Below are 23,960 nucleotides of genomic sequence, written 5' to 3' on the forward strand. Positions count from 1 at the left end.
AGGAGCGTCGCCCAGTGGCAGAGGCCGCGACCGTGCTGGGGATTGGGGAGAGGATGGGCTCCCACCTCCCGCAGCTCCACAGGCGGTGCCGGGAGGCGGGGCTTCAGCCCACCGAGACTGGGAATTGGTTGCCGGAGCTGGGGAGGAGGGGCAAGCACGCTGTGATTGGCGGAGTCCGGTGCCGGAGGGGCGGGGCCTCTATAAAAGACGCGTGCCTGTAGCGGCGCAGGCAGTAGGGCTGTCGGAGCGGCGCGGCCGTGTAGCTCCCGGGAACTGGCTGTCGTGGGGGTGGCGGGGACGCGAGTGGCGGCTGCGTGGGGTGCAGGGCGGGTGGCCGCACGGCTGCACCTTCCTCACGGAGCCCGGAGTCGACTTGGAGCAATTGCGGTGAGGCGACAGCTCCGGCGCACACCCGAGAAGAAGCGGCGGTGGCGGCGGCCCCAGCCATGCTGTGCTATGTGACGAGGCCGGACGCGGTGCTGATGGAGGTAGAGGTGGAGGCAAAAGCCAACGGCGAGGACTGTCTCAACCAGGTGAGGGCGGCGATCGGAAAGGGGATCCCTTCTTGTCCCCGGGAAGCCTCGGGGCTCGGGGATGCTCCCCGGGAGCCGGGCGACGTTGCAGCAGCGGCCCGTGGAGTGCTCCCGGGACGCCAGGCTCCAGCCTCCTCCTCCTCCCCGCGAGTGGAGAGTGCGGTGGGGGGGGGGCGGGGGGAGCATAGAGGACGCTTACGGTGGGGGATCCGGGGCCCGGAGACCAGAACACTGCTGGGAACCTCCACCCTGTCCGTTAGCCTGGCACTTTTCTCTAAAGAAGGTGGCCCGGCACACCTGCCGCAGGTGTGTGTGTGTGTGATGCCTCCCGTGGAGTCCTTGCAAAGCCCGGCAGCGCCACCCGCGTCCCGGGATGAGATGGTTGCAAGCGGTCGCTGGCCCCGGGGCTCCCTAGCTGATCAGGTGGGCCCGAATCTCAAGCCGCTTCTCAGAAGGACTGTTCACCTGACACTCTAGGCTTGCTAGGGATCCAGAGTATATTGAGTAATTTGCGGGGGACGGTTCTGCAGGCAGCCTCCTTCTTGAGGGGTCTTTACACGTGTGTTTTCTTAAGGGTGACTAAGGCTCCTAACGGGGTGTGCCTAATGGATATTGGCAGGCCCATTTGACCCCTTGAAATACTGTGTCTACGAGACCTGTGGACCTGAGCTGTTTGGAAAGGCGCTTGTAAAGCTTAGCTGACACTTGTAGCATGCTTCCTCAATGCGTTTGTGTTTTTGGAATCCAGATGGTTAAAACTGTCCAGATAATACGCTGCCAAATCAGCTGTGCAGATGGTGCTGCGGGGCGGAGGGGGGGGGTGGCGGGGGGAATTCCAGCGATTGGAATAAGAAATAAAACACCCTGTGTGTTCTTCTACCTCAGCCTTTTGGGAAGTCTGTTTTGGGGGGACCCCTTTCCCTGTGCCATTGGTCAGACCCTAGAAATAGTCAAGCAAGGCCAAGCCTCCACTGGAGGGCTGCGTTTTGGCTTTGCTGTTTCCTTAAAACCTTGTTTTTCCGGTCGGTCTACCAACTGGCATTGCAAGAAGGTAGAACTTTGGGAAAGCAGGGGCCAGTCCTCTCCTCGGATGGAGCCCTTAGGTTTGCACTGCTCACACCCCATACCTTTGGTTTTGTTTTTAGGTGTGCAGGCGTCTAGGGATCATCGAGGTTGATTATTTTGGGCTGCAGTTCACGGGGAGCAAAGGTGAGAGCTTATGGCTGAATCTGAGAAACCGGATCTCCCAGCAGATGGATGGGCTGGCACCTTACCGCCTTAAACTGAGGGTCAAGTTCTTTGTGGAGCCTCATCTCATCTTACAGGAGCAGACAAGGTAAAGCGAGGCCGAAACAAACCAATGTCAAGTACACCTCAGATTCCATTTAGTGGTAGCTATCGTGCCCTCCCGGAGATGTTCCCTGGCAAAATTGACTTGGTGCAAAGGAAGTTCAGGAAAAATTCAAGTTTTCCAAAGCACAGTTGGCCTGGGTGGGTTTTTCAACACTTGGTTTTTTGTTTTGTTTTGTTTTTGTTTTTCCTGTTCTGTATAATATTAGTGGGAGAGGCAGGGTTGACTTCTTACAAACAAAAAGAAAACCAACTTCCTGACAGCTTCATCTAACGCCCGCTAGTAACCCCGCCTCAGCAGTGTTACTACAGGTCACTGTAGACCGTTCTAGCGGAAAGCAGGAAACAGTTCCTCTTGGGTTACTTAAACTTGGTCAGTCCTCAGCCTAAGTGTCAGATTACAGTGTGTAGCAGGAGCGGCTCTGTCTGGCCTCCTACAGATTTTAAAACTTTTTTAAGTTTCACAAAATCTTAATAAAAGAACTCTTTGAGGGGCCACTGTAAAGTAAATTTCAGCCTACAGATTTATTAAAAATGATTGTTGGACATGTGTTGTTGTTTTTTTCCTCCTTGTTAAACTAAGGGCCACCAGCCATGGTAGACAACCGAAGCCTGTGGGTGTGGTCTCCTTTTCAAACGACCAAAATACACACACACATACCCGGTACGTTTCCCTCTGAGCTGACTATATAATACTTTTCTCAAAGATGAACCAAAATAGGAAGGTGATGTTTAATATTTATTACCAAAATGCAAGAGACTACAGTGGCGTGTGGAAAAAAGGAAAATGATTGCTTTGAAAGCCACAGCAAACTTTGGATCCCAGCACTGATGTTTTCCATACTCCTGTGGCTTGGCAATGGGCCACGCATGTGAAACACGTGATCCTGCAGATTTCGACTCCTAATGGGGAACAGGCTCTTCTGAGAGGGTTTAACTTACCACTTTTTTTTATTTACTAAACAAGCGATGGAAACATTAAAAACTACCATCCATTTGGATTTGGAATGTCCACTTTGCCTGCCTTGCTGTGGCCTTTTAAAGGTTGAGAGAGATTTTGTTTATGAAGGAACCTGGCATAAGAAATTTTTACTGTTTCTGAAAATACCTTACAAATATTCATGTAGTGGCATACTTACAGATGCTGAACTGTCTGTATTAACCACAAGAGGCTCTGTCCTTTTTTAAAAACATTTACTCAGTGTCTCTGTGTACTTGTGTATGTGTGGAGGTAAGAGGACAGCTTTCAGAAGCCTCTTCTCTCCCTCTACTGTGTTGGACCTGGAGTCTGAACTCTGGTTGTCAGGCTCAGCAGCAAACATCTGAACCATCTCACTGGCCCATAGACAGATAGACAGATGGACAGACCGACCAAACTAGTTTGTGAAAGCTTCCTCAGTTCAGTCAATGAGAAAAATGCATGACAGCATTTATTTGTGTGTGTGTGTGTGTGTGTGTGTGTGTGTGTGTGTGTGCGTGCGTGTGTGTAGCAGTCACATTGTGATGCTACAGTGATTTCAGGGCTTCCAGGTGCAACCCAATTCTAGTGACATAAATTTATTTTTGAAATCAGCCAAAAGGTGAGGAAGCAAATAATTTCATTTAAGTAGTGGAAGGATAATAGCAAATGAATTGTATCGGGAATGCGTCATGCTTTATGACTGACTGTGAGGCGGTTTCTACTGCGATGTGCCCTCCTGTAATTAGGTCAATACCTGTGATCAGATCTACTTTATTCCTGTAAGAAAGCGGCGTTTGTGAATGAGTACTAGAATCAGATTTCCTGCACTGGGTTTTCTGTACCTTGGTTGCCTTTGACTCTTGGGAGTTATATCTAATGGCATTCAAAGTATGTGCCTTCCTGGCTCAACTCAGTCATTTCAGTTGATTTTCCTTCGTTTTCAGAGGTCCCATAGGATGGTTAGTGTAAAGCTGAGCCAGGCAAGAGGTTTGTAACCCCAGCGGCTTGGGAGGGAGAGGAACAAAGACTCTGAGGCCTTGGGTTATAGTGTGGGTCCAAGTCTAGTCTAAGAACTTAGTGAAATTCTGGGTCAAAATAAAACATAATCTGAGAGTTGAGAGCACAGTGATGCTTGCCTGACTTGCCCAGAGCTCCTCTTCTGAATAAAGAAGCAAGGGAGATTCTGGGGGGTGGGGGGTGGGGTGGGGAGGGGTGTGGAGACAGGAGATTTCGAGTTACATTTATTATGTTGGCTGCAGTTTTGTGGAGTTATCCAAAAAATAAAACTTTTAAGAAAATGCCTAAGGTTGATGACTAGTCTGCTTCAATATCCTCGTCATAGCGTAATATCTACTTTGTGTTTGTACCCTTTAATTGGACATCAAAAAGTTGTGCTAGGTCCAATTTCATATCTTTTTAATTATTTATTTTAAGAGTGTGGGTCTTTTGCCTGCATGGTACTAAAGAAAAAAACTATTTTTCCTTTAATGTTATATTAACAAAAAAGAAAAAGAAAAAAGAAACACACACACACACAACCAAGCCTGTTGACAAACTTTTTGAAGTTCCATTGTTTGCAATAAAATATTTATGTTAAATCCTGTGGTTCCACTCTACGTCTGTTTGTGTAGTGAGTTAACACAGCTTGGACAATTCAGTTTTAAGAGGTGGCTTTATTGAGGCAAGCCATGAGGGTGCAGTTAGTGGACTGAGGGTATCTAGGCATTTCATTAAAAGGAGATAGCTGGGCACAGTTGCCCTCTGCAGACCACTAAGCAGTAAGCTCAGAGCAAAGCAGGCTTAATGTGCAGGGGTAATATTACTAGTTAGTAAGAGACCAGGCAGGCTGCTAAGAGGAGTGCAGGCAAGAAGGCCTGGGTACCATGGGGGAGGGGAGCAGTGCTAGGATCTAGAAAGATGCCATCTTTCTGAAGAGTTGCACTGGCTTGGTTCAAATGTTATCATAGATTGGTAGATCAGGCTAATATGGTCTTGGGCTTAATTTCCCACTTGGAGCCCCTACCTGGATATTCCATGTGCTCTTGAATGGAGGGCCCAGATAAGAGAGTCTTACTCAGCCAGCTGGCATAGATTAGAGATGGAGACAGCAGGTATTTTCAGCAGATGTTTGCCATGCTGCGGATTGAAATGGAAAGCGAAACAAATGAATGCGTTCTGGAGGTAAATCTGAAATAATAAATCATCTTCGTGGAGACTCTTGTGTCTTTCAGGGGCTCTCTGGCTCTTCACGATGAATTGTGCTGACGTTTTCAAAACCAGAGATTAGAGAAGTGTGCATTTTAGCCCCAGAGTGGAGACTATACCATCCCCTGCTGGCAGGGGCTTTGTGTTTTTCCTGGCGTGGCTACATTTTCAGAGCTCCGTGGTGGTCTCTGTTAGGGACAGTTCAGTTTACTTAAAGTTAACCAACATCTGGATTCCCCCCACCCCCCAGAAAGCAGCCCCAGTACATGAAACTCCATGAGTATTGAACTGAACGTTCGGAGAAATGGCATTATCTGGGCATAGCATCTCCTTAAGATTTCTGTGTGTTGGGGCAGCAAGGCTCTAACCTCCCCAATTCCTAACTCCAGGTCAGCACTTTCTCTCTGGAATGCCTTCTCTAGCACTCACTGCCTGGGGGGGAGGGGGGGCGGTGGAGGGTGGGGGGAGGGTGCATACTCCTAAAACATCACCTGTCTTTTAGAGCATGAATGTGCTTCTAACATTATAGCTACTTAGGTTCATTGCCAGTCACTCCAATAATGTAAATTCCAACCAATTTGATCAGCACCATATCCTCAGAATCTAGCAAAATCGTGCACTGTGTAAATACCTTGTTAATCAATAAATTAAGAATTTACAAGTCTGGAGCTAGAGATGGGCCAATGGTTTAGAACACCATTGCTTTTGCACAGGACCCAGATTTGATTCCCAGCAACCAGGTGGTGACTCAAACCACCTATAGCTCGATTTCCAGGGATCCAACTCCCTTTTCTGCCTCTGAGGGTACCAGACATGCACATAAAATAAATAAAAATAAATAAATAAAATCTCAAAACAAAACTAAAGAAAGCTCACGAAGCCAAAGTCACAGACAAACTCAAGGCAAATGGGATTTGGCCATTTCAAACCAACCCTGGACCAGTCAGACTGGTCCTAGACAGGGTCTAGAAGTCATGCTCAAAGTCTTGCTTACCATCAGTTTGGGTGAAGGTGGCTTATGTAATCTACCTCAGCGTGATTAAGGATGAGTGCAGTCTGCATGCAATAACATTGCAGACTGTGTGCGTCTGTTACAGAGGCTCATGTTGCTATTACAGAGATCCATTTCCGTTCTCTACACTGTATGTGGAGTATAGCAGAATCAGCCTCCCTCTCCCATCCCCCACTCTTCCCCTGTCTCCTTCTCTCTTCCCTCCACTCCGGTTTCATTTGCCAAAATATAAAATAGGACCCAGGAAAGTAAAACAAAGAAAGTAAAAGCATACATATATACTATTCCCGAAGAACTTATAAATTGGGTTTCTGCATCTTACTTAAAGTTGTTCTCTTGGCCACATCTAAGTGTTCACATTCCTATGTGGTGTTTATTTTGAGATTCTGAGCTCCTTCAGCCCAGACAAAGAGCATCTCTTTAAAAATGCTACTTCATGTACTCATTTTGTGTGTGCGAGTGCGTTAGAAGCATGTGATATGTGTATGCGTGTGAGCGTGCAGGTGCACATGTCCATGCACGCGTACGCAGAGGCAGGAGATTGACAGCTTGCTCATGCAGACGCCTCTTGCCACGGGTAAGGGCATTCTTTAGGGGCGCAGCCTTCTGTGCCTTCAAGTTACAGTATTCTCCTGGCACAGGCTGCCATCTCTCGTGGGGCTGGAAGCCTCCCTGTGGTGAGCCTCATATCATAATTGCTGGAGGGCCCAAGGAGGAACATCTTTAAGAGTGGTTCCATTCAGGGCTTGAAGAGGATCCCCGTAAGCCCAGGTAGAGACCTGATTTAGTAACTCTCAGATAGTCATCTGCCTCTGACAGGTTTTTCAGTTGTAAGCCCTCCATGAAGTAGGCCCGGTGATCTTTCTCCATGGGCATTCCAAACCTGAGCCCTGGGGTTATTTTCTCAGCCTCGTGAGACATTTCAAACTTCGAGGAAAGTTGAGGGGTGTTATCATGGACTCCCATAGAGCCCCTGCACCTACTGTTAAGTTTAATATGCCTACTTTGTTACATAGTTAATCATTTATTGGTCATTCCAACCATCCATCAACTTTTTGATTCATTTTTTAAACAAGTCACGTATAAGCACCCTCCCTCCTAAATACTTCGGCGTGTTATCATTAAGTAGAAACTGCTTGCATATGCTTCTTTTTCCTTCTGAGTTAAAATTTACATGGGGTAAAACATATAAACCCTAATTACATCTCCTAATGAGATTCGATGGATGCATGCTTAACAACACCTCAGCTGCGACTGAGGACGGCAGGCAGCGCCCACCGTCTTAGGAAGTCCCTCATCTTTCTGCGGCCTGCCCATACCCACTGCCCACTCTAACCACTGACTGCTGTCAGCATCATGTCAGCACTCTAGCTCTGCTGTGCCTGTTTAGCTTGATGCACAGGGAGTCTTCCAGTAAGTTCTGCTTCATGTCTGCCTTCTTTTACCCATCACAGATCTCATGCTCTTGTATGTATGTGTTGGGGTTTTCCTTAGTTGTTACTTCATCTGCTCTCCGTTCGTGTTGCTTTGGTATGTGCTGGGGACTGAGTGTGGCCTTGACCGGTCTAGGTGAGTACTCTGAGCTAAATACAGCCTGCTTTGTTTCTCTCGACTACTGGGTAGTATTCTGTACTGTTTTTTGAGCCACAGTCCTGCTAGTGAGCGCCTGTTGTCCATGAATAAAGCTGCTATGGACATTCTAATACAAGCTTTTGTTTTTTTCTTCTCGTAGACACATGTGTTTCCATTTTCCTTGAGCAAATACCCAAGGATACAATGACTGGGTCCCATGATTGTTTAGTTGTATAAGTTCCTGCCAGGCCTTTCCCCCACAGCATCTGTACTGTTCCCTTCTCCCACTCCCACAAAGAATGTAAGGAAGTCAGGCGTCTCACGGCCCTGCCAGCCTTCTGCTGGAGACATGGTGGTAGAGTGTTGTGGTTTTAATTTGCATCTCTCTGATGATTAATGATGTCTGTCAGATTGTCGTGGGCTTCCTGGCCTTTCCTTCATCTCCTTTGGTGAAATGTCCGAGTCCCCCATTTTGATCATTTGCCTTCACTCTTGAGCTGCACGCATTCCTTATGTATCCTAGATACAGTTCATTGTAAAATCCGAGTTTTATAAATATATGTTTCCCCTGTGCCCTGTCTGCTATGCTCATGCCTTTTGGTGAGTAGGAGTTTTCATTTTGGTGAGATCTAGTTTATTCCCCCCCCCCTCCCCACACACACACACATACACCCTGTCTGGAGTTTATTCAGTATGTTCTGAAAAGCCTTGTCCACCCCTAGCCATAAAGGTACTCTTAGGTTTAATTCTCAAGCCAGTATGGTTTTAACATTTTTGTGCAGGACTGTGCTCTATTCTGAACTAATTTTGTTTTACGAGAACGTTACGAGATTTAAAACAAAAAAAATCTCTCGTCGCAATTCCTGTTTCCATTTGGTCGTTTTTTAAATATAACTTGGCAGGCAGAGTTTGGTTTAAAATAAACCGATGCGGTGAAGTGACTCATTGGACAGAGATGGGATGTTTGATTGTAACGGGGTCTGCCTGAGGTGAGTGGCCGCCCAGACACTACTTCCCGGCCATGTGCTTCAGGGGGAATTAGGGACCAGTTATTGGCAACCATGGTTTTAAAAATAGCTACTTAGCCATTCTAAAGTCATGTTAGATTTACTGCTTACATTTTGAACATGAGGCTCAATCTAGTTATTTTACATTTGTTCTCAAAAGCTCTCCAAGATGGCGTAACAGACAAGATGACTGGGAGGCTGAGGCCAACAGTGGCCCTTTTCCTTACCTCTCTGTTGCCATGAGCAAGGCGACTTAGTAAAGGAAATGCTTAGTTTGGGGGCTCACAGTGCCACATTCCATGACCTTCACAGCAGGGAGCATGGCAGTAGGCAGACAGGCATGGAACTGGAGCTGGAGCTAATAACTTAACGTGCTGATGCAGGAGGCAGAGAGGAGAGAGTCAGAGAGAAGAAAGAGGAGGGAGCGAGAGCAAGAAAGAGAGAGAGAGAGACAGAGAGAGAGGCGGGGGGGGGGGGGGGGGGGGGGGGGGGGGGGGGCGGGCGGGGGGCGGGGGAGAGGCAAGAGAGAGGTGGGGGGATGCGCTAACTGGGGATGGCGTAGACTTTTGAAACCTCAAAGCCTATTCTCAGTGAGGTATCTCCTCCTAAGCCTTTCCAAACAGTTCCTCCAGCTGAGGACCAAGTGTTCAAACATAGGAGCCTGTGGAAGCCATTCTCATTTAAAGCATCCCAGTGAGCTATACAGGGGCTTCCACTTGGCTTCTGGAAAGCTCTGTTGTGAATACTAGAGGATTTTTCTGTGAGAGTGTTAGTCTTCAGATGAGAGTCTTTCGATCACAGACTTTCCAGATAAATGGTTCTTATATTCCTTAACACCATGAGGTGTGGCTTTATACACACACACACACACACACACACACACACACACACACACATATATATATATATATAAATAAAATGTTTTTTAACCTTGTGTGTATGATTGTTTGCCTGCATGTATGTATATATGTATGTATGTGCACCACACAAATGCTTAGTGCCCACAGATCTAATCCCCAGTCCTCTGCAAGAGCAACAAGAGCTCTTAACTGCTGAGCCATCTCTCTATCCCCTGTAAAGACATGGGTTTTTGAAAGAGAAATTGATGGAGAATTTTGAAGCAAAACCATATTAAGAGTATGTGGTCTATGGCCATTCAAGAGGGCTTAGTAGGTAAAGGTGCTTGCTACCAACCTACCCTGAGCTCAGTCTCTGAGGCCAGCATGGTAGAAGGAGAAAACTACCTCCCAGAGGTTGCCCTTTGACCTCCAAAAAAATGCACTGTGGCACTTACCCACAGATATACATAAGTGAAGAAGTAATCGTAATTTTAAAAGACTTTGCTTCTTTTTCAAAATTAAAATCTGACGTCTCAAATTTCACCCTTCTTTGAAATTGTTTGTGAGTGCTTTGCCTACATGTATATATCTGGACACCACAAGAGTGCCATTGCCCATGGATGCTATAAGATGGTATCAGATCCTCTAGATCTGCTATAAGTGGTTATTAGGCACCATGTGGGTGCTGGGAATTGAACCTGGGCTCTCTGAAAGAGCTGCCAGTGCTCTTAAGCACTGAGGTATGTCTCCGGCCCTCATCCTTTTTATAGCATGTGTGAATTCATTTGAGCCTATGAGGCCAACACTTGACTTAGCTAGAATGATGCACCCTGGGCCCCACAGTGTGGTCCATATACCAGAAAGCGACCCATTTTCTTAGAAACTGGGTAAAACTTTAAAAACTAATTTCTAAGTGTAACCGTAGGAATGCATAGCATATGTAGTATTGGCTTGTATTCATAAACATTTGCTTAAGACAAGGTATGTACTTTTCAAAGCCTTTCCTTTGTGTGTGGTTCCATGTTGTAAATGATATGGAACTAGACAGGTTATCCACTTGTGAGATGTGCTTTTTAAAAAAATATATTCTCTCCAGGCCTGACTTCTTTGACTACATCTGCTTGTTTTGATATTATTAGTAACCTTTGGTCACTTTCATTAAGAAAAGAAAAGAGAAGAAGAAAAGAAAGAGTAAGGGGCTGAAATCAGGAGGGAAGATAGTTATAAGCCAGATTGTTAAGGTAGGAAGAATGAACTCAAAGCCACTCACAAATCCTGCGCCCTCCCTGAATTCCCTGTTGGGAACATGTCTTTGAGCACTGCCATTCCTCCTCTTGGAAAGAGCACACTGATAGCTCTTCTTGATCGTTCCTCAGAGCTGGTGACGTCGGCTACCCCTGCCCCATTACACTGGTGCCTGGACCCTTGTCACCCAGAAACCCACCTGTGGCTGGAGCCTTTGATAAGATATGTCCCTTTTCTCCAAAGACTCTGTTCCATCAAAACAACAACAAAACCCGACAACTTATCAGACGTGTCCATCCCATAACCCCAGTGTGGGACGGGCACAGATCACTCTTTATCCTCTTGCAAGGTGACCATAAAGCCATGAAAACTACATCATGCAGAAAGAGGCCTGCCGTGAGGAGGAGGAGGAGAAGGAGGAGAAGGAGGAGGAGGAGAAGGAGGAGAAGGAGGAGGAGGAGGGGTAAGGAGGGGGAGGAGGAGGAGGAGGGGTAAGTAGGAAGGGGGAGTGCTTGTGTCTGCTGGATGATGCTGAGCACAGTTCAGCCTCAACTTGCTGGAGACCACCAGCGTGCCCCACCCCCTTTGTTCCAGTTCTCAGCCAATCCTGGGAAGGGTGGGCATTGCTCTAGGCTCTTAGCCACCTATTTACTACGTTGGGTTACCATTTCTTTGCTTTGCTTTTGGCAGCTGTCCCTCCAGAAGTAGGCGTAGAGAATTTGGAAAAAGAAATTGAATAAATTTGAAAAGTCGTCCTTGGCAGCTCTCTGACTGTTTAATAAAGCAGGAAGCAGTTTCAAACTTTATGCTAGGAAAATAAGTCGAGAGAGACCTTTACGTTTCACAGTCATTAAATCGAGAAGGCTCAGTTTGTGGTGCTAATCTTAAAATCTTTTGGCACAAGGTTTCTCCTTGAATATAAGCATAGATTCTGGCTTTAGAACCCAGAAAACACATCCCTGGTTGAATAGGCAGATGTCTGTTAAGATTCCATTTTCCCCATGAGCAGCACTGGCATGTTTGAGAATTTTAGACCTGCATCTTCCTCCTGCTCCTGTCCCTGCCCCTGCCTCTGCCCCTCCTGCTCCTCCTGCTCCTGCTCCTCCTGCTCCTCCTCTTGCTCCTCCTCCTGCTCCTCCTCCTGCTCCTCCTGCTCCTCCTCCTGCTCCTCCTCCTCCTGCTCCTGCTCCTCCTGCTCCTCCTCCTGCTCCTGCTCCTCCTCCTCCTCCTCCTGCTCCTCCTCCTCCTCCTCCTGCTCCTGCTCCTCCTCCTGCTCCTCCTCCTGCTCCTCCTGCTCCTCCTGCTCCTCCTCCTGCTCCTGCTCCTGCTCCTCCTGCTCCTCCTGCTCCTCCTACTCCTCCTCCTGCTCCTGCTCCTCCTCCTCCTGCTCCTGCTCCTCCTGCTCCTGCTCCTGCTCCTCCTGCTCCTCCTCCTGCTGCTCCTCCTCCTCCTCCTGCTCCTGCTCCTCCTCCTGCTCCTCCTCCTCCTGCTCCTCCTCCTCCTCCTGCTCCTCCTCTTCCTCCTCCTCCTCCTCCTGCTCCTGTTCCTTCTGCTCCTCCTCCTCCTCTTCCTTCTCCTCCTTTTTCTTCCTCTTCTTCCCCCCTTTTAAGACAGAGTCTCACTATGTAGGCCAGGCTAGCCTGGAACTCACAGAATTCTACCTGCTTCTGCTTTCAGAGTTAAGGGTGTGGACTACCATGCGGACTATCTGTATAGCTATTTTAAAAGCAGGGCTTCCCCCCAACCCCCGTGGCAATTCCTTTGCCCCAGCAAGGCCCCTTTCTCAGTGTTGCAGTATGGAAGAAGTACTCTAAAGACTACCAGATGTCCGCGTTAATAAAAAACTGTCTGTTCTCTTTGAATGCTACGGTGCATCTTACAGTGGTTTCTTCTTGGGGGCTTGGAGTACGGAAAGACTCGAAACCTTTAAGAGTGTTTCATCATTTGAAACCTTTATCATTACTGAAGATCCAAAAAGATTGAGCTGACTGTTTCTTAGTTTACAAAGACAAATGGCTCTTGTCAGACTGGCAGTTTGAGACTCTCAACACAGACCTTTGTGTTTGTCACCTCTCTTGTCCTAAGTCCTCTCTCTCTCCCTACCTTTCTCATGCTAGCCCCTTGTGTGACAAACTCAGGCAGGCAGCAAAAGCAAAAGCAGAGACAGTGAGGAGCCGAGCTGACGCGGGGGGGGGGGGGGGGTCAGAGCCTCACCAATGGCTGGAACTCATTGTGCCTTTAAGCACATGGGAGAGGCTACCACGAGTCATCAAAGAGACAAAGTTTGTTGTCTAGCCTCTGTGGTGACTCATAACCTCTTCAGGATTTCAGACAATAAAAACAATATCTGAGTTTTCCCAGGAATTTCTGTGGCACACATACCTTGTAGTGAATATAGAATGGAATGTTGCGTGTACCAAGGGTAGGCTCAAGCAGAGCCAACCTGGGATGGACTATAAAATAAACACAGATGCATGGCGCTTTACTTGGCTTTATGGAGTTCTCTGATGCTAGAGGCAATTAAGCCAGCCCAGGTGCAGCTAGGGAAAGAAACTAGATGTTGTAACTTGTTACATAAGGTAACTAGGAAATAGATGGGCTGTGTGCAAGGCAGATCAAAAGGTGACTAAGTGGAAGGACAGGAGAGGAGGCCTTCAGGGCAGGTTGCTGCAAGGCTGGATCTTCCCACAAGAGGGATGGTTCCTATCCAGAGCACAGCCACAGGAGGTGTGGCCGGAGTCAGCCACTGGGGAAGCCTGGCTTTCACCCACCATCAGGCATCCTGTGAAGGACTTTGAGCAGAAAGATGGAGCATTTTCACAGCAAGTGGCTTGGAAGGTGGGCCGGCAGACTCTGGAGGGGAGAGGGGCCCTGGGGTCCCAAAAACTCTTGCCACTTCTAAGCTTTGAGTTGGACCGAGAAGGCCAGGATGGCAAGAATAGACTGGGTCGGGAAAGCCCTGAGAAGTGGGCCGGAGAGAAGGTTCAGCGAGGACTGCTTGTCTGGCAAGCATAAGAACCTGAGTTCAATCCCTACCACCCAGTCAAAACCATGCAAAGCATACACTTGCCAACCAGGCTAGCCTAACAGATTATATCTAGGCCATGAGATACCCTGTCACAGCAGGTAAGTGGTATTTCTGAGGATGACACCTAAGAACACCTCTGTCATACTCTTCAACATGCTGTGGGTGGACATTGGAGTGGGATTTTGAGAATTCAGGAGATATTCTTTTTTTTTTTTTTTTTTTTTTTACTGTCCCTGAAGATCAGAATCTACTACGACAGGTTTTCCAGCTGAGAATAGTAGTTATGTATGCGTATAATCTGCAAAGGCAAGAGGACCTGGAGTTGAATATCAGCCTCAACTGCACTGCAAGTTTGAGGCCATCCTGTCTCAAAAAAACAACAACCCTATAGCTGGAACAACAATATGAACTAACCAGTACCCCCAGAGCTCGTGTCTCTAGCTGCATGTGTAGCAGGAGATGGCCTACTTGGCCATCATTGGGAAGAGAGGCCCCTTGGTCTTACAAACTTTATATGCCCCAGTACAGGGGAATGCCAGGGCCAAGAAGAAGTGGGAGTGGGTGGGTAGGGGAGCAGGGGGCAGTGGGGGTATAGGGGACTTTTGGGATAGCATTTGAAATGTAAGTGAAGTAAATGCCTCATAAAAAGTTGGAAACAACAACAAACCCAAGCAAACAAAAATTTGATTTTTAAATTGCTTTTAAAACATTATAATGCTAACCTGCTCTGTTTCTACTAAAATTTTTATGATATTTTATTTACTGATTTGAAGAGGGGGCATGCCATGCTACACACTTAGAAGTCAGAAGACAACCTGGGGGGCGTCCCCTTGCGATTACTGAGGGCCCAGGGAGTAGAACCAACCGTGGTCCTCAGCCCTGGCTGCAAGGTCCCTCATCCACTGAGCCATCCCTCTCTATACCTGCTCTCATTGCTTAAAAATAGAAAGTACTCGATTGTGAAATTGCAAAGCTGGTTGAGCTCATTTGGTTGTTTTCTGCAGCACTGGGGATAAAACCCAGGGCCTTACACACACGCTGTGCGATTGCTCTCTCCTTGAGCCACACACCCTAGTCCAGCAGGCCACCTCAGATACTGTTATCCCAAGTCTCAGTCTTTCTCTCCTTCTCTTGCAGGCATATCTTTTTCTTGCACATTAAAGAGTCCCTCTTGGCAGGCCACCTCCAGTGTTCCCCAGAGCAGGCCGTGGAACTCAGTGCCCTCCTGGCTCAGACCAAATTTGGAGACTACAACCAGAACACCGCCCAATACAGCTATGAGGACCTGTGTGAGAAAGAGCTCTCCAGCTCCACTTTGAACAGGTGAGGCCGCTGGAGGCTAGCATGTTTGTTCACACCCGCCTCAGACTTGATAAGAATCAGGAAACTGGCCCTGTGGTGTCCTGGTAGAGTTTGGAAGGCAGAGCCCTGCCATTGCCAGGTTTATCCAGTCATTTTTAAAGGATTCATGTGCCTTTTACTGGAGGAGAACCTTAGCAACGCAGAACTGCCCACACAGATAAATGCCCTTATATGAAATGCCATAAATAACAAGGATCTCAAAAAGTGCCTGACCTTTTAAATATGCAAATCTCCTCCAATAAAAGTCTAGCATGTTTATTAGTGTTTGCTTCATCCAGGCAAGACTTACAGCAAGCAGCCTAACGTAGGTGACTGCCTGAGTTACCTATCCCTGTGTCACAAACTAACCCCAGACAACAGACATTATCTGATGATGCCTAGACAGGGACTCGGCTGTGGCTTGGGGGCAGACCAAGCCCCAGAGAGCAGTCTCACCTAAAAGCCCAACTAAGGGAGGCTTCCAGCCCCAAATGACTCTTGTAGCTTCTTGGCCAGCCTCCTTCTTATACCACCTGACCTTTCATGGTGCTCTTTCATGGTGTGGTAGCTGGTTCACCCAGTGGGAGCGATCCAAGAGCAAGAGAGAAGAGCCAGGAAAGAAATCAGACTCAATCTCAGAGGTGGTTTTCATGCCAGGTCTCCCACCATTTTCTGTTCCTTAGAAGCCAGTCCATTAATCCAGACCATACTCAAGCGAAGGCTGCACTGGGAGGCCAGATCACCAAAGACCACAGGAGAGACAACCTTGCCACAACAGAGAGTGTAGAGCTGTGTCTTCTTCAGTTGCAGATAGTCTAATCAGCCCCCTGTGGTGCTTGTCTACCAGGAAGCTTGAGAAGTTCATGGAGATAAACATAAGGGGATCTAGCCTACATGGTTGTCTTACGTGTATGTTTAGAGATTTTTCCATAATTCTTTCAGTGTTCCTAAATGATGGGTTCTCAATATGTGTTGAGATCTTTTTAAAAGTGTGTGTGTGTGTGTGTGTGTAAGATAGCTGGTGTGAGTAAGCACTTTCCTTCTACCTTGTGTGTCCCAGCGATCAAACTCAAGCTTGGAGCCAGCACCCTTACCCGTTGAGCAATCTCACTGGCCCCAGAGCTGAGATCCCGAGCCATGTCTCAGAAGTATTTTACAGTAAATTTGATTAGTAAATGAAACAGGAAAACGTCATTTGGTGCTTTTGTAGTCTCTCAATGAGCATATCCAAAGCTTTAAGAAATGCATACATTGATCTGTCTGATCGTGTGCCGTTGGGTGCCCCACAGCATCGTTGCGAAGCATAAGGAGCTGGAGGGCATCAGCCAGGCCTCTGCCGAGTACCAGGTTCTGCAGATTGTGTCAGCGATGGAGAACTACGGCATAGAGTGGCATGCTGTGAGGGACAGCGAAGGACAGAAACTCCTCATTGGGGTCGGACCTGAAGGCATCTCGATCTGTAAAGAGGACTTTAGCCCTATTAACAGGTAACCTGAGTCATCAATCACATTCATACATGCATGCATACGTGCATATGTACATTCATACAAGCCTAAGCATGTATATCCACCTGTTGCTTTTTCTGAAAGTAGAAAATGGACAGAAATTCATGACAGACAACCTCTATGAATAAAGAGATTCATTTTTTAGTTTATTCATCAATTGCTTTCAGAATTATTGTTTTTCATAAGGTACTCAAGCCATCAATACCTGTGTCGGCTTCTGCCTACACGCACACACACATACACACATGCACACATGAGGTTACTCCAGCACTTGTCCCCACACCACAACTGCCCTTCCTGCTCAGTATCAGTAGTTAGCGTCATCACAGAAGTCCCCAGGCTGAGTGTCTGGTTCCCTGGCCGGTCACGGCCTGCCTGCTAAGGCGTAGCAACAGCACGCTGAGCTCTCCCTCCTGAACCTGCTCACTTCTCTCCTCCTGCCTTTCAGGATAGCTTATCCTGTGGTGCAGATGGCCACCCAGTCAGGAAAGAATGTCTACTTGACCGTCACCAAGGAGTCCGGCAACAGCATCGTGCTCCTGTTTAAGATGATCAGCACCAGAGCAGCCAGCGGCCTCTACCGAGCCATCACCGAAACACATGCATTCTATAGGCGCGTACCACCATGTGTCTCCTAAGCTTAGGCCACAGCATAGCATCCTTGGGGGGCTGGCAGGGTTCTGTGACTTCCCCTAGCCTTGAGTCACAAGTCTTGTACAGAATAGGAGAGAATGGCTACTCTGAATACCTCCATTTGCAGAGCTAGTGGAGCCCTTATCAGCACAGGATTGCACGTGCCTCACTTCCCTTAGAGTCTCCTGCTTATCTCTCACCGTATTTCCTTCCAAGCCGCCTCCCTGCATGACCCCAAGGGTCAGACCTGTTCTGCCAATGCTGTATCCTTTCCCGGAGCTGTGGCACACATCTCTCCCTGCTGAGAAAGACTCTGTTCTGAGCTCTTATGCCTTAACACACTCCAGATACTTTTTAAATTGAATTTAATTTTACTTGGTGTTTTGTGAGACCAAATCTCACTGTGTGTCCAAAGCTCACCTGGAATTCACTATACACCCCAGGCTGGCTTCACGCTCACCTGCAGTCCTCTAGTCTCGGCTTCCCAACTGCTGGGATTGCCTGCATGGACCACACTGCACCTGGCCACGGTGGAGAGTTTTAAATAACACTGTAGAATCTAGAGAGTACTTTTTCAAGCTGAGTTGTGATTAGGCTCATACTTGGAGAAAAATTAAAGCCAAAAATGTAGTTGGTAGGAAGCCTTACAAATGTTTCGTGTTAAAACAGACTACAGAGCAGAACAGAAAATGTGTAGACATGCTTAACATAAAAGCCACGACTTCAAAGAACAAAAGTCCCTTTGCTTCCACAAGCTGCTGGGTGGCAGCTCACAGCCCCAGGGGAACTGGGATGTCTCATCTCCATATTTACAGCTGCTTCCTTGAAAGTATTTGGAGACCCCCTGAGAAGCACAGGGATAAAGTCCCCAAGCTACTGAGCATATACAATGGAAAGTTACTCTCAGACACGCACAAAAGAGTATTAACTGTCTCGGGGAAGGATGCAGCTCTGTCCATGGAGTGCTTAGCATGTATTAGCTCCACATGAAATGAGCATTCTGCACATGTCTGTAGTCCCAGCAGCACCCAGGAGGTAGAAGTAGGAGGACCATGAAGCTCCAAGGTGTCCTTGGCAGCAGAGTTCAAGACCAGCCTGTGTTACATGAGACCTTATCTCAAGGGGGGAAAAAAAGCTGGGTATGGTGGCATATGTCTTTGATCACAGCATGCAAGGGACAGAGGCAAGTGGGCCTCTGTGGGTTAAAAGCCATCCTGTTCTACGTGGTGAGTTTCAGGGCCTACATAGTGAGATCTTGTCTCAACGAAACAACAATGTTATTGAATGTCTTTTAAGTCAGGCATGATGGTATACAACTGTAATCCCGACAAGCAGAAGGACCGTAAGTTTCAGGCCAGTCTGGGGTACATTATCTCAAAAAGCAAGTAAGTGTGGAGATAGATGGATGTTAGAGAGACAGATAGATGACGAATAGATGAATGATAGTATATAATAGAAGAGAGATTGATAGATGGATGATGTAGATAATCAAGAGGGAGACGAGATAGAGTACTTAATGTCTGTGGATATACTGTTCTTATTGATAGCAGCATCTGATCGTCTGACTAGGCTTTTCAATACTAAGTCTGGTGTTCACACTTGGCTTTCATTTAGGTGTGACACAGTCACCAGTGCCGTCATGATGCAGTACAGTCGCGACCTGAAGGGCCACTTGGCGTCTCTGTTTCTGAACGAAAACATTAACCTTGGTAAGAAATACGTCTTCGACATCAAGAGAACATCCAAAGAGGTCTATGACCATGCCAGGAGGGCTCTGTACAACGCCGGCGTTGTGGACCTTGTCTCTCGAAGTGACCAGAGCCCCCCCAGCTCACCCCTGAAGTCCTCAGACAGCAGCATGAGCTGCAGCAGCTGTGAGGGCCTCAGCTGCCAGCAGACCCGGGTGCTGCAGGAGAAGCTGCGCAAGCTGAAGGAAGCCATGCTGTGTATGGCGTGCTGCGAGGAGGAGATCAACTCCACCTTCTGCCCCTGCGGCCACACTGTGTGCTGCGAGAGCTGTGCAGCCCAGCTGCAGGTAAGGCGACACTCACCCTCCTGTCCATTCAGGCTCTAATAGGTGGAAAGCACCCATCTCCATTTGGAGAGGCCCCTGGGGTCAGTAGCTTACACCACTGCACCCTTTAGAGACAAGTGAACCAGCACACTCGCGCCACCATTTGGTTTTGGATATGAGGTCCAGACCGATGAATTCATGCATTCATTTTTGTATTATTGTTATTGGGGACTTATTTACCATGTTTGTGATTAATTTATTGTTTTGTCTACATTTGCATTTATGCTTGTGTGTGTGCGCGAGTGTGTGTGTGTGTGTGTGTGTGTGTGTGTGTGTGTGTGTGTGTATGTGTGCGCACACGTGGAGGTCAGAGAACAATCTGTAGGAGTCAATTCTTTCCTTCCACCATGTGGTGCTGGGAATCAATCTTGGTTTGTCAGGCTTGATGGCAAGCATCCTTACCCATTGGGCAATCTCACCAGCCACCAGCCACCAGCCCCTTAATTTCCTTTCATTACTGTTGGTACTTTCAGAGGTCTCTTCTATTGGCTGTTACTTGCTAGCAAGTCAAGCTACTTTTCATACAAAAAATAGAAGCAACTCACATATAGCGTTTCTCCTTCTTGCACCTTACGTTTCCTCGTACAGTAAAATGTTCTCTTGGTTTCACCTCTCAAATGATTCTGCTAACTGTCATGGTGGATGTATGTAAAGCCAGGCTTGCACATCACCTAGGCCTCACAAGCTACAGTGACAGAGCTAGCGTTGGGATTGAGCAGTGAGCTCAAGACACCTGTGCCTTCTCGGAATACAGCCCGTGCTGCCACCATGAGGGGTTCCCCTCCAGGGTCCTGGGCTTAACTTTTCCTGTGCATGGATTCTGACCCTGCTGCCTCTTTCCTTAGTAGCCAATGAAGGGTGTGTGCCAAAAAGCCACTAGAAGCTTGTTGCCCCTGGCCACAAGGGCATCTGCCCACTGATAATGACCCCAAGATAGTTGAACTAAGGTCTCTCTACAGACATACCTCCACCATGGTGGCCAGAGGTACAGGGACCTCTTCCTGTATGCATGGCTCCAGCCTGGACAAAAGGAAGACTGATGCTAACAGAAGGGCTAGGGAGGTGGCTGGACCAATAAACTCTCTGTGTTGCAGGGCACAGGGATCTGAGTTCAGTCCCTAGAGCCTTCTAGTTAAAAAGCTGTGTGTGTGGGGGGGTCAGGGTTGAAACAGCTGCAGGGATTTTTAATCCTAGTGTTAGCAAAGGAGGTAGAGGAAAGGCAGGAACGACAGGGCTCGAATACCAGCCAGACCAGCTTAACCAGTGTTCTCCATCTGAGAGACCCTGTGTCCAGAAACAGGTTGAGGTCTTTGAGAACTGACACACGAGGATGACCATTGGTCACACATACACACATGCACACATGCACACGCACACACGCACGCACACACAGTTTGACAGAAAATAGTTTTCTTCAGTGGATGTCTTTTCCTAACATTCGTTGTTAATCTGTATAAAGTATAAATATTCAAGCCTGTTCCAGAGCACTTGAAAGCTTAGAACTGGATCACAGTGGCGTCGTATCTAGAAAACTGACTGTCGGGGCACCAAGGCTGAACTCCCAGGTCCCACAAATGTCCTAACCAGTGGTGGCTTCTTTTGCAGTCCTGTCCGGTCTGCAGATCCCGTGTGGAGCATGTCCAGCACGTCTACCTGCCCACCCACACCAGTCTCCTCAATCTGACTGTCATCTGATGCGTCCTGCACTCGATGGACAAGCCATGTCCCCACAAGCTGCAGTATTGTAAACTATAAGAATAATAACTTTGTGAAGAGCTATTTCACTCTCAACACCCATCTGCCATGAGACATTTTCAGAAACAAGGAGGAAAAGAAAACAAGAATGTGACCACACCTCTTCCGTGAGGAGAAGCAACAGGCCCCATGGCCACCAGGAAGAACTCTGGGACACGGACACATTCCTTGAACTTTAGGGTTGGTTTTTTTTTTTAATGATCAAGTAAAGGAGTAGATAGAATCGTCTTCGTCAGTCAAGTGGCAACATGGCCCAACCGTGGGCACCTTTTAGGAAATGACGTCATATGTCTCCTTCACTTTTTCCCCGGGCAGCAGATTTTGTAAGTGTTTTAAGGATTTCCTTGGTTCTTTTTGTATGGTCATGGAGCGCTGAATATTTTTAATAGGGATTTTTTTTCTTAAAGAAATAGTCCTCATTATAAAAGTCATTTCTGTCTTTATAACTCATTCAAGAACAACTGGAAAAGCTGGCAGATTGAAAAAAAAAAAGCAATCCTGTGACTTCCCAAGGGTTGACAGCAATGTTGTCAGATTGGAAGCAGTCTGGCTGAGAGCCAATAGGTAACTCACCGTGGGTGACTTCCTTCCTAGAGCCCTTCCGTTTCCCCTCATTCCACACCCCATGCCTTTCACTGATAAAAATGCTACCAGTTTGGTTAAGAGACATACATGGTAGAGTCAAGCACTCCCTGGGCTTTGGAGATTGGAAAGCGAGAGTAGCTTCCTTGAAGGAAAAAGATGAGAGAGAGAGAGAGAGAGAGAGAGAGAGAGAGAGAGAGAGAGAGAGAGAGAGATGAGCCAGAGAGCCACTCAGTATGCCCGAGTGGTTCTTCACTTTCCCAAGCACTCACTCCAGCTGCACCCATGGGTGTCGCCTTGCTTGAAGATCAAACTTTCTACAGCCTTATAGGTTTCTAGATAGTGTCTCCTTTTTGTGTATGTCTTGTTTCTCGTTGTTCGAGTTTTCCTATGTCAGTGCTTCCATACTCATTGTCCTGCCCCCTCGGTGTCTTCCAGAGGTAGGGCTACTTCTTTATGTTTCCATATTCTAAGTTTTCACCCCCACTTGGGCATTTTGGAAGCTAGTGAGCTAGGGGGTTTTCTAGGGTGTCAGGAAACCTAGCTGACCTCATCGGGTGCAATACTAGCTAAGTTAAAGCTAGAAGCCTACACTGTCACTTTACTGAGATTTCTGAGTCTACGTTTCATATTGCCTTAATGTAGCAGTAATGTGTTTATGCATTTGTTTCTTTGCACAGACATTTTGTCAGATATTAAAACTCTACTTTTTTATGGCACATATTAGCATATAAGCCTTTATTCCAAGAGGTATTTATTTTTTCACTTGTAAAAAAAATAATGTTTCCACATTTAAAAAAAAAAAAACTCTGTTATATCCTAGAGGACTTCTGTCTTTTATATTCAGGATAATAAAGACTTTAAAGCAAACTGGGCCTTTGTGATCTTATGGTTATTGTCACGTAGGCCATTTTGCCATTGAGTGAGCACTTCACCTCAAGGTTGGGACATTTAAGGTGTTAAGGTGGCTTCACTGAGAGGATCTGCCCAGGTCTTCTATCATCTGTTTTTGGACATACAAGGTTTGAAGGTAGGTGAACAAGATTCTGTGACACACATGGTGTATGCAAAGGATAGCTTGGGGAGGAGGGAAGCAAAGTGGCTCACCCAGTAAAAGATTTTGCTACATAAGTGTGATGGCCTGAGTCATCATGGAACCCACATGAAGAGGAGAGGAAAGATCCAACTCAGCAAAGTTGGCTTATGACGGTCACACATGGGGCTCGCAAGGCTCAGTCACAGCAGAAACATACTGTGGTGTCCGGGACTGCCTTCCTACAGTACTACTGCATGCTTCTGCTGGGCTGTGCTGGTGTGTGCACATCTATGCTGAAAATGCTTTGTATGGTAGAGTATTTTAAACTATCTGTAACTGATACCTTTACAATTGGGAGACAGACCCCAACACAGCCTCCCATTGGTTTCTAGGAGTCAGCTCATTTATTCAACATATTTATTAGACAACAACTCAATGGTTAATGAGCCCCAGAACTTTCAAAGAAAAACAGTCAAAGACACAATTTATCACATACCCAGAGCAGCAGCAGAGTATTGGGTGTCTTTGGGATTTACAGTGTCTGTGTAGTGCCTGTGACACGCATGGGTGCTTCCGTATGGAAGTTCAGTGATGTTCAGGTTTGTGTACATGACTGTCTCAGAATGATAACCAGGATGAATGGGTGGGTGAGTGACAGGTCAACAAATAACATTGCTTGTACTCCATGGGCCAGGGACTTAAGCTTAGCAACCAGCATGAAAACCCATGTATTACTTGGCTTTCTAGAAGCATAAGGGACGACACACTGCTGAGCATAGGAGATACTGACTACCTCTGCTTAGGGTCCAGGGTAAACATGCTTCAGTAGGACCTTTGAGCAAGACTTGTATTCTGTAGATGGGGGAAAAGCCGTATGGCCCCTGTCAAGGCTACAATGCAGCCAGCCAGTGGGTCTTGCCCAGGCTCACATATCAATGCACTGATAAGAAATTAGGCTCTGAAGGAATATGTGGCATGGGGAAACAGTGAGGGGAACCTTCAATTCCAGGTTTGACTTTGGTACTCTCTACTGCCTTCAGAGGCAGGAACTGGCAAGACAGGAAAGCTTGTACAACAACTAACACATGAGACAGAGGAGAGCAGAGAGACAACTCAGTTTTGATTATGTCTTGACATGAAGAAAACAAGGAAAGTGGGCCAGAGAGATGGCTCAGTAGGCAAAGACTGACAAAGTGGAAGATGGATGGAGAGATGGCTCAGCCGTTAAGAGCCCTGGCTGCTCTTGCAGAGGACCTTGGTCAGATTCCCTGTACCCACATGG

At 47.2% G+C, this 23,960-nt stretch overlaps 1 protein-coding gene across 1 annotated transcript; it reads left to right on the plus strand.

Annotated features, from left to right (window-relative positions):
• Window positions 1-231: 231 nt before the first annotated feature.
• On the plus strand, window positions 232-22,430 carry Mylip (myosin regulatory light chain interacting protein). The gene is made up of 7 exons (NM_153789.3): window positions 232-533; window positions 1,679-1,869; window positions 14,890-15,075; window positions 16,383-16,580; window positions 17,047-17,211; window positions 18,846-19,266; window positions 20,911-22,430. Exons 1-7 carry the CDS (start codon window positions 447-449, stop codon window positions 20,998-21,000), a joined length of 1,338 nt encoding a protein of 445 aa, NP_722484.2. The 5' UTR covers window positions 232-446; the 3' UTR covers window positions 21,001-22,430.
• The last annotated feature ends 1,530 nt before the right edge of the window (window positions 22,431-23,960 follow it).

The sequence above is a fragment of the Mus musculus genome, chromosome 13, assembly GCF_000001635.26.
Source record: "Mus musculus strain C57BL/6J chromosome 13, GRCm38.p6 C57BL/6J".
NCBI classification, from domain to species: Eukaryota; Metazoa; Chordata; class Mammalia; order Rodentia; family Muridae; genus Mus; species Mus musculus.

What these genes read in the sequence shown, in the direction of transcription:
- Mylip (NM_153789.3), top strand. Translation starts at nt 447, where the DNA reads ATGCTGTGCTATGTGACGAGGCCGGACGCGGTGCTGATGGAGGTAGAG. An exon ending in GCGAGGACTGTCTCAACCAG is followed by an intron (nt 534 to 1,678) that starts GTGAGGGCGGCG and finishes TTTTGTTTTTAG; the next exon opens with GTGTGCAGGCGTCTAGGGAT. An exon ending in ATCTTACAGGAGCAGACAAG is followed by an intron (nt 1,870 to 14,889) that starts GTAAAGCGAGGC and finishes CTTCTCTTGCAG; the next exon opens with GCATATCTTTTTCTTGCACA.